The 9,335-nt window shown below is 43.1% G+C and overlaps 2 protein-coding genes across 3 annotated transcripts; both read left to right on the top strand.

Moving 5' to 3' along the window:
• The first annotated feature begins 707 nt into the window (after positions 1 to 707).
• Positions 708 to 1,892, top strand: dtd2 (D-aminoacyl-tRNA deacylase 2). The gene is made up of 3 exons (XM_084679354.1): positions 708 to 968; positions 1,118 to 1,187; positions 1,345 to 1,892. Exons 1-3 carry the CDS (start codon positions 855 to 857, stop codon positions 1,683 to 1,685), a joined length of 525 nt encoding a protein of 174 aa, XP_084535480.1. The 5' UTR covers positions 708 to 854; the 3' UTR covers positions 1,686 to 1,892.
• Positions 1,893 to 1,988: 96 nt separating this feature from the next.
• LOC146300027 (uncharacterized) lies at positions 1,989 to 8,858 on the top strand. 2 transcript variants are annotated; one of them, XM_084679334.1, is made up of 17 exons: positions 1,989 to 2,333; positions 2,449 to 2,559; positions 2,874 to 2,993; positions 3,107 to 3,419; positions 3,583 to 3,775; positions 3,856 to 4,162; positions 4,305 to 4,605; positions 4,689 to 4,878; positions 5,102 to 5,300; positions 5,525 to 5,828; positions 5,942 to 6,127; positions 6,286 to 6,432; positions 6,525 to 6,708; positions 6,789 to 7,138; positions 7,369 to 7,552; positions 7,783 to 7,852; positions 8,100 to 8,858. In XM_084679334.1, the coding sequence occupies exons 3-17, from the start codon at positions 2,876 to 2,878 to the stop codon at positions 8,423 to 8,425; spliced, it is 3,372 nt and encodes a 1,123-aa protein (XP_084535460.1). In that variant the 5' UTR covers positions 1,989 to 2,333; positions 2,449 to 2,559; positions 2,874 to 2,875; the 3' UTR covers positions 8,426 to 8,858. The 2 variants fall into 2 exon arrangements, with proteins under 2 accessions (XP_084535460.1, XP_084535468.1); XM_084679342.1 differs by lacking the exon at positions 2,449 to 2,559.
• The last annotated feature ends 477 nt before the right edge of the window (positions 8,859 to 9,335 follow it).

Raw genomic sequence — 9,335 nt, 5'->3', positions numbered from 1 at the left:
TTAAACATTTGGATGACATTAGATCATACCACAGCTCTGCATCGTGCTGTCTGCAACGAGAAGGTGGAAAGCAGTTTGGTAGTAACAGAGCCATACAGATAGTTTTGTGTAATATTTAAAGAAAAGTAATAGGACGCAAATGAGGCCATAATCATCAAATACATGCAGAACATATTTTAGCAGAGTTTTCAGGAGTTTTGACCAAAAAAGTTTCAAAAGGTTAAAAAATATATTTTCGAAAAAAAGTTTTGAAAAAAGTTTCTTAAGTTTTTTGAGAGTTGCATCATTGATAAGAAGGCTACTTGATGAGGACTCTAGTATACTGTATGCTCTGCTTTAATCAACTGTGTTTACGGCTTTTCTGTTCTACCCTCTCTTCCTCTCTTTTCTCCTTTCACTTGTGTATGTGAAACAAAGTTTCGAAAAAAAGTTTCAAAAGGAAAAAAAAAAAGAATTTGAAGCAAAGTTTCGAAAAAATATTTTCCCCCAAACGTTCTGATTTTTTTTTTTCGAAAAATTATTTGGCGAATGCGCTGTGTGTTGTCATGGAAAATTCTAGCGGCACTGTCACAGTCTATAGTTTTGCCATCTCTGTTCATTAATTACTTTCTTGCCATCAGAAATTCTCGCCCCTCTGTCGAGTTGCTAAAATATCGCGAGGAAACAAGTATTGTGCAGCCAACGAGCTCTCGTTTGTCACATGATTCCGTTCAAAGTTTCCCGGAAGCCAGTCTCACCTTCTTTTAGTATGACCTCATTTCGTGGCATGTTATTTTAAATATAAGATTAGTTCGCTTTAGTTTAATGACTTTTTACATTTCCTAAATTATCCCTTGGCCAACATCGTTGCAAAAATGACAGAAGAGGCAGGTGCTGCTGCACATGCAAGAACGGTCCTTCAGCAGTGTATTCACGCTAGGCTGCAGGTGAAACCGGCGGATGAGGAGTCCGGGGCTGAATGGGTGGAGGTAGGTACAGATGGAGGCTTATCTGTCCTCAGACCGTGCATTGTACATGCATCTTAACTGTCAAAGACTGTTGCCATGATGGCTTTTTCTCATGAACTATTTGCAATGCTTCATTCATTTTCTAAATATGTTTTTGTTTCTGTTTTAAGATTAACAGGGGGATGGTGATATACATCTGCTTTTTTAAGGGAGCCACTGAGGATATCATCCCCAAAATGGGTGGGTACACTGTATGGTTTAACTTTATGCATTATATATATATATATATATATATATATATATATATATATATATATATATATATATATATATATAATTTCTCTCTCTCTCTCTCTGTGTGTCTCTCTGTCTATCTGTCTATCTATCTCTCTCTCAGTGTCCACCCTGCTGAACCTGAGACTATGTGAGGCAGACTCCGGGAAGTACACGTCCGTGCTGGAGCTGCCTGGGAGTGTGCTGGTGGTGCCGCAGGCCACCCTGGGGGGCAAGGCCAAGGGCAGGGCCATGCAGTACCACAACAACATCAGAAAAGAGGAGGGACTTAGGCTCTATTCAGACTTTGTCTGTCAGTGTGAAAGGGAGCTGGACTCGGCTAGAGGACGCAGGGCGAAGGCGGAGGAGGGGGCTGAGACGACAGTCAAGCATGGGACTTATGGGAACCGACAGGTGTTAAAGCTGGATACGAATGGACCGTACACACACTTAATGGAGTTCTGAATCTTATGGGAGATGGTACCGTTTTAAAGCTGGATCTGAAACACTGGTCCTTAACCCTTGTGCCGCCTTCGGGTCACAATGACCCGAATATAACACAAGGGTTTTAAAATAACTTGGCTGCATTGTGGGAATATGATCGGTTTAATATCCAGATTGTTGTTTGTTGATGAGCGAATGTACTGTGCATAAATACATTTTAAACCTAAACTCAGTGTTATTGTTGAAATAAGTACATTTCAGCTTGAGCACTTTACCAGTGAGGGCCATCTGTGTCTTGGTGTCTACCTCGTCAAATTTTTTAACTCCCTCCCCCCTCCTCTCTCTCCAACTTCTGTATGATTACCGTGGATGTAACTTGCTACAGAAACATACTGAAAATCTTATTGAACCCTTTCAAATCAAGGACCCATCATATAAAATAACTTTCAATATTTTCAGACATTTCAGACTGTTATACCAGCCAGTAGGTGGCGATAAAACAACTAAACTGAACAAGGAAGTTGACAGGAAGTGGAGAAGCAATCTGAATCGGTCCTTCACAACATACGCCATAACTGTTGACAAGCTTGTCTCAAATCTATCCTTCAGAAAGTATTCAGTAAAGGATATACATTATTTTTTTAATTTGGTATGAACGTACTGCGAAAGGTATTGTTCCTCTTAGGCTAAATATGCATGTTAAAACACAATATACGCCTTTTGATGTGTATTCAACTGGGATCTTTTGTGGCTGAACATCTGCCGTTTTTATCCTACCTGTCAGATTGTCTTACCGTGGTTTACTGCGCACGCGCACATTAAATAGCGTCATTTTGGTCACACTGAACAACGGCCATAATCTTTCAGTAGTTGCGCATGGATTTCTTGGTGTAATGTAAGTTTTTGACAATGTCTGTTCATTTTTACTACTTGCGCATGGATTTCAACCTGTAAGACAATTGTATAACAAGACAGCTAACCTAGCAGTAATGAGAACTGTTTCAAGTCACATTCTTACGAACACAGGAGTGCAGTGATAATTTTTGTAACCATTTTTCATGGAAAAGTTAAGCATCCAATGGGGCACGCATGCATCACTTAAAAGTGAACTATTTCAAAATGATTGATTGTTTGGTGTAAAATACGATCTTTATTTTCTTTAAATGTATCTGTATATTGATGTTTTTTTCTTTTCTTATTTTTTGACAGCCATGGAAAGAAAGTGGGAAGCAATATACTGTCTACTGTCAGGGGGGTCGTACCCATCAGGGTATACCAAGGCCCAAAGGCAGACCATTCGTAGATCTTCACTCAATTTCGCCCTAAAGGGTAGTTATTTTAACTTTTAATTTCAACCATGTTTATTTCTTTATTCAATTGTTGCCATCTTGATCTTTCTTTCCATCTAATAATCTCCAGTGGTGGTACATTTTTCATCTTAGATGGTGTGTTGTTTCGAAAATCGCATGGTGGTCTCTGTAAGGTCTTGAGGACTGAGGAGGAGATACGAGAGGCCCTAACGCAGTACCATGACAACAACGACCATGCGGGCCAGAAAAGAATGCTCAAGTCCCTCAACAGGGTGTACTATTGGGGTGGCATGTGTCCTGCCATCAATACGTGGATCAAGAACTGTGAGACATGCAAGAACAAACCAGTCTACAACAACTTCTCATTGGGAAATAGTTTTCGCTGCATCGCTTATGGCTGTGAGAGCAGCAGCATTAACCAGAACGACGGCACCACCTTTTACAGGTAATAAAGGACTCGCTGAAAATACACCTCTCTAACGTGGTCCTCTGAAGGTTGCGTTTAAAAAAAATCATATTTTAGCATGGCTAATCTTACAACAACAGGAAACATAAAGAACCATAAGTCTGACTAAGGCAAGCACCATATTTTCTTTCCCTGTGACCAGGTTCCCCAGAGACGACCCAGAAAGGATGGATCTGTGGGTGGCTTTGGCCCAGAGAGATAGCTGGTCCATCGGATCAAATGTCTACCTCTGCTCAAAACACTTCACAGATGACTGCTTTGAAAGTTCGGAGGAAGGGCTGGTTCTTAAACCTGACGCTGTACCTACTATAGCAGTGGCTCTGCCTCTCAAAGAGGTGCTAATCTCATTGCTCATTTAAAAACCTTTCATGGTGTCACCTACCACAGAGATAACTTGACTACTAACTCTTTAAAGGAGCCGCTTTTTCGGGAGTCGGAGACCGATGACCACTCTCTGGAGTTTGGAAGCCTGGAAGAGCTCATCTCTGCAAGCAATGACACTTTGAAACGTGAGGAACACCAGTATGCACTGCCTCCTCCTGAGACCAACAGGCTGTCCTTCAGGAAGGGGAGGGCTGATGGGTCTGGCTCGTTTGTTAAAGAGCCACTCTTCGCCAGGTATGACGCAATGGAGCACTACCTGAGTACTGGCCGATACTTCAAGATATCCAAAGCAGTAAAGGGCTCCATCAGAAGGCAGTCTAAAGGGTTTATTCTCACAGGTAAACAGAGAGGGTGTAGTAATAGTACAGAGATAAAGTTAAAAACATTAACGAAATGGCGCTAAATAAATATTGGATATGGACACCAGAGATCTCCTTTACTCTGCTCGATGCTAATTTTACTCTTCTCTCTCCATGTGAGGTGGCGTGCTGATGAACAACCAGAGGCCGGCACTCAGAAGGGTAGTGCGTAGCCGCGAGGAGGCCGTTAACATTCTAAAACAGTTCCATAACGACCGGGGTCACAAAGGGATGAGTTACAGCTATGCGTCCATGAGCAAGCAGTACTTCTGGGGCACCATGACCCGTGACTTGGCTGACTGGATTGCCAATTGTGACCAATGCTGTGTGGACAGAGAGTCTAGGAAGCACATGTGCAGCGTATACAAGTGTAACAACTACAGCGGGCCCGTAGAGAGAGGACTGGGCATAACCTTTCACCCGTAAGAACACGCTGTCTAATCCCTCAGTCTGTCTGTAAGTCTGTCGGTAAGTCAGTCAGTCTGCTACCGTTCTGTTTCCTCAGGTTCCCCATCCACAAACCCCACTTGCTGGACTGCTGGGTCAAGGCTATGGGCCGACCCAGTTGGTTCCCCCGGCCCAGGTCTGTGGTCTGCTCCGGACACTTCACAGAGGACTGCTTTGACCGGAGCGGAGACACTGTAGTCCTGAAACCAGATGCTGTCCCCAGCATGTTCTTGTACCAGCAACCTGTGGTAAGAAAGCAGACATGATGGTATTAGAATGACAACAAGAGATTTAAATACAGTTCAATTGTACTAGATTGTAGACCTTACAGACATAGGATAAAGGACAATATTGTTTGATTAAAGAGTGTGACTGTTAAGAGACCAAACCAAAGAATAAGCTTATTATCATCATTAACAAAAGTTAAAGATACAAAGCTTTGTGGAGTCTGACCCTTGACCTTGTCTCTAGCAACAGTCTCCCAGCATCTCCAAAAAGGTGCTCGCTATGGGACTTAATGAATCATCCCAGGGCACTACAAGCGATCAGGCCTTCTTTGCCAAGTACGATGTTGTGGACAGATACATAAGGGAGAATATCTACCCTTCGGGACTCAGCTCTGTAGAGAAGAACACCATCAGACGCTTTTGCAAGAAGTTTATCATCAAAGGTAAATATTCTCATCTTTATTTAGTGGACAACAGTGGAAAAGGTTTATTATTGCAACTGTCCATAACATGCAATATGACTAAGTATAACCTGAGTATGTATGTCAAAATTATTTTTTGGGTTTACATTTACTATTTGCTAGAAACAGATGGAGAAAACTTTTAACTTAAGTATTCAATTCATACATTTGTCCAATTCTTGATGTGGGAATTGCTTTCTTCCCAGACGGTCTGCTACATATATTGATCAAGAGTCGGGTGCTTAAGGTTCTGCGCAGCCAGGAGGAGGTAAATGAAGCTCTAGCAGAGTTCCATGATGAGCTCAACCACCTGAACTTGAAGAAATGCATGAGGCTGCTCACGGAACGCTACTTCTGGGGAACCATGGAGGTTGACGTAGCCCGCTGGATTGAGAATTGTAGTGAGTGTAGTGAGGCTCTCATGGAACTAGAACAACATCAAGAACCTGCTACTGGAGTTCCACAACTGACTGAGTCCTGGCAGAACAATACTGATTTGGCATCCATCAGGTTTTCATCATCTTATCTACCCAGTAGATGCACTTATTAAATGAACAGAATGCACAAAGCTAGCCAGATCTAACATTATTCCAACAAGATTATTTTTACATGTCTTGTCTCAGTCCAAATAGTGCAGCGACTGGAATCGTTTGTGAAGATGATATTGCTGACGAGGTAGAGGACTGTGCGGAGATATCTGCTTCTACAAAGAAGGCCCTTGTGAAACCAAAGCGGCGTCCAAGACCTGCTTCTGGAGTTTTACAACCAGTAGAACCGGAGGACATCATCATTGATGTAATACCTTACAGGTAATACAGTTGTCTTCATTCAACTACCCACTGTACACACTTGTGATTGAAAGCAGAATGTAGTGTAAAAAAACGTGGCTTCAATGTCATTGTTCCAAAACAAACTAAAAGTAGATGTTTATCTAGGAATAAGGGCATTTCTACCTTCCTCTTCCCAGTCCCATCCGCTCAACAACGGTAAGCGTTTCTGAAGATGATACTTGGTGCTGCATAGAGGACTGTGATGAGTTATCTGCTTCTATGAAGAAGGCCCTCGTGGAACCACGTCAGCATCAAGAAGCCGGTGTTGGAATTCCATCATACAGGTAGCACCGTTCTCTCATTCCTAGGTCTAACATTAGCTTACCAACATGCGTGAGGATGTCTATCGTGAGTACTTTTACCTCTCTTGTGTCAGTCCTGAGAGTTCAGCATCTGTGAACGCTGGCAAGGAGGACGGTGGCCGTGGTGTGCACGATCGTGACGAAGGTGGAGCAAAGCTGCAGCCAGTTCCCACAAACGCAGTGAGGCAGATGGTTCTGTTCTCCCAGCAGCAGAACAAGGTGGTGCTGGTCCGTGACTCGGACCTAGAACCAATACAGGTACACGTGTGCATCTGAAGTCCTCTTCTAATTACATTCACATGACTCCATCAACCATCTAACTTTTCTCGTCCATACAGCTGTCCCAGCCTCAACCTCAGGTCCAGATCCAGTCCCAGCCTCAACCTCAGGTCCAGATCCTGCCCCAGTCCCGGCCTCAACCTCAGGTCCAGATTCTGCCCCAGGTCCAGGCTCAGCCTGCTATAGCCACTTCCTCCCAGCCACAGCCTCTCAAGACCCAGCCCTGGCCCCAGACCCGGTACCAGACCAGGAACCAAACCAGGACCCAGCTCCAGGGGAGAGGTTCTGAACAGGTGGCTAACGGCAACGCCAAGCTGAACCTGAAAGCATCAACACCACCATCCCAATCTTTAGCCCTGTCGCAGGCATCGCCGTCTATGTCTGCTCTAAGACACAGGACAGTTATGAGGTATGGATGTCAAATCCTAAAAGTATTCAAATCCTACCTTCTTCTTTGTATTGCAAGACTAGAAGGGTCAGAGCAAGCTGTGTGGGACATTGCTTTCCCCATCAAGCCATGTCAAATCAGTGAAAAACTTGAAGGGAGGCAAGAGGAAGGAACATTGGGTTTTGTCCTCTGTAATGACAGTCTGTCACTCTGTCTGTCCTGTGAATAACCTGTGTGTCTGTCCTATCCAGCCCCAAGGTGCCATCAGCCCGGTCTGTCTTGTCCAGCCCCAAAGCCCCACCCTCCCATAAGTCAACCACAACCGCCTGTAACCAAGCGGTTGTACCGCAGGCCAGGACAGTCATCCAGCAGTGCAGTCAGGCACTTCTGAAGATCAGCCCAGTTATAGATGGAGCCGAGGCTAAGTGGGTGCAGGTATGTGGTGGTGGATTATAGCTCGGTGGTTAGAGCATTTGACTGCAGATCACAAGGTTGCAGGAAAAAAGTGTCTGATAAATACAAATGCATTTGCTCTGTCTTGTACTGTGTCTGTAGAAGAGATGGGTGATGAACACCTATCAGTATATTCATTTCATTGTATCTATGGGTGTGTGTGAGTTATATTTGTGTGCTGACGGCTGAGTGGATGTCTTATGTGTGGACAGATCCAGGATGGCATGGTGGTCTATGTGTGTTTCTTCAAAGGAGCCACTGAAGAGATCATTCCAAAAATGGGTAAGCTACTTAATTAAAGACAATATTAATACTTTCCCAGGTTTCCCTTAGTGTTTAGTTTTTTTGAAATGCCTTTAATAATCGTGGCATGGTTTTTATGATGTATACCACGTTTCCTCGACTAAGAAAACAAAATGCAGACTTTTAACGGTGAACTTTAGTTCAACTTCCATATAGATGGGTGGGTTATATATCAAAGATGGGTATGCAGTATAACACCAGTGTCTGCCTGTCATTTCACACACAGTGGAAACATTGCTGGAGACCAAGCTGTTCAGGAAGTCCAATGGCCAGATGGTCTCAGTTCTTAAACTCCCAGGTAGCGTCCTGCTCATTCCACAGGACACCCTGACAGGAAACAGCATCTTTATGAACAGGGTGATGTACCCGGATGTGGCTCAGCAGAGGTGGGGGGCACAGCTCTACAGTCAGCTGGTCACCGGGTGCGAGAAAGCCATGAATGATAAGTTGAGCACAGACTCTGGGGTGGGGGTCAAACATGGAACCTATGGCAACAAACAAGAGATCCTCATTAACTCTCAAGAACCAGCCACGCTCCTTTTGGAATTCTGAAGCCTTGTGTACCTGTGTTCTTAATGAGGTGCACTTGATTGTGTTTACAAGTTACAGGAAAATACGATTTGTCAGTATTTGAGTCCCATCACATGTACAGCAGGCTACACTATGCCCTTTTGGCGAAAATAAAATTCATTTTATGATTTTTTTTCTATCACACCAATTTTATTTACAAAGTTGTTGTTAACATATGTATTATTTGTCACAATGTTTGTGACCTGACAAAAAAGGGAGTGGATGCAGAGCATGTAACAATTGCATAGAGGCTGTCTTTTTGAATGCTCGTTGCTACTGGTAACTAACAAGCTGCTCTCTATCTTCTTGCTGTGGATGGTAACATGAAATGTCAACCGTTCAGTCTGAAATCTTAAGATAAGTCACTCGAAGGTTAAAACAAATGTGTTAAATAAATAACAAGTATTTTTAATAATTGTCTCCCTTTGATTTCTTCATATCAGTGTAACATTATATAACACGTTTCAGTCCATCATTCATTCTTAGCATGAACTCATTGTCCAACGTTTCGATTATTCGACCATAGTGTAAGCCCCTAAAATAACTTTTGAGAGCTCAAACGTTGAACCTATAACTCTTATGACGATGATGATGCCCAGTAAGACATTTGTAACACAAATGTATTGATCTAGTTGTGGATCGAACAGTATGACTTTCAGATGTGAAAGGTAAATATAGAACAATGTTTGATGAGATACTCCCCTACTGGCAATGTAAAAAGCTGGACAACTTATTCAACTAAAGCATACTAATGTTGGATTTATAAATGGCACTGCACCAACTTTGAAGCATGTGACGTATGCAACGGAGAGTTCGTACGCCACATACAACTTCATTCCTCGCGATAGTTTAGCAAATCAATCATTTTCCTATCAGAAGGGTCGAAGTCTGT

This window comes from Hypomesus nipponensis, chromosome 3 (genome assembly GCF_054491055.1).
Source record: "Hypomesus nipponensis isolate SF chromosome 3, ASM5449105v1, whole genome shotgun sequence".
Taxonomy (NCBI): Eukaryota; Metazoa; Chordata; class Actinopteri; order Osmeriformes; family Osmeridae; genus Hypomesus; species Hypomesus nipponensis.
Note: the sequence above shows the minus strand (reverse complement) of the source record. Positions and strands in the feature narration are given on the sequence as shown.

Excerpts from the sequence above, each read along its gene's own strand:
- dtd2 (XM_084679354.1), top strand. The coding sequence starts at position 855 with ATGACAGAAGAGGCAGGTGCTGCTGCACATGCAAGAACGGTCCTTCAG. Across the intron at positions 969-1,117 it reads CCGGGGCTGAATGGGTGGAG|ATTAACAGGGGGATGGTGAT; the intron begins GTAGGTACAGAT and ends TTCTGTTTTAAG. Across the intron at positions 1,188-1,344 it reads GGATATCATCCCCAAAATGG|TGTCCACCCTGCTGAACCTG; the intron begins GTGGGTACACTG and ends TCTCTCTCTCAG.
- LOC146300027 (XM_084679342.1), top strand. The coding sequence starts at position 2,876 with ATGGAAAGAAAGTGGGAAGCAATATACTGTCTACTGTCAGGGGGGTCG. Across the intron at positions 6,128-6,285 it reads ATTGATGTAATACCTTACAG|TCCCATCCGCTCAACAACGG; the intron begins GTAATACAGTTG and ends TCCTCTTCCCAG. Across the intron at positions 7,139-7,368 it reads AGACACAGGACAGTTATGAG|CCCCAAGGTGCCATCAGCCC; the intron begins GTATGGATGTCA and ends TGTCCTATCCAG.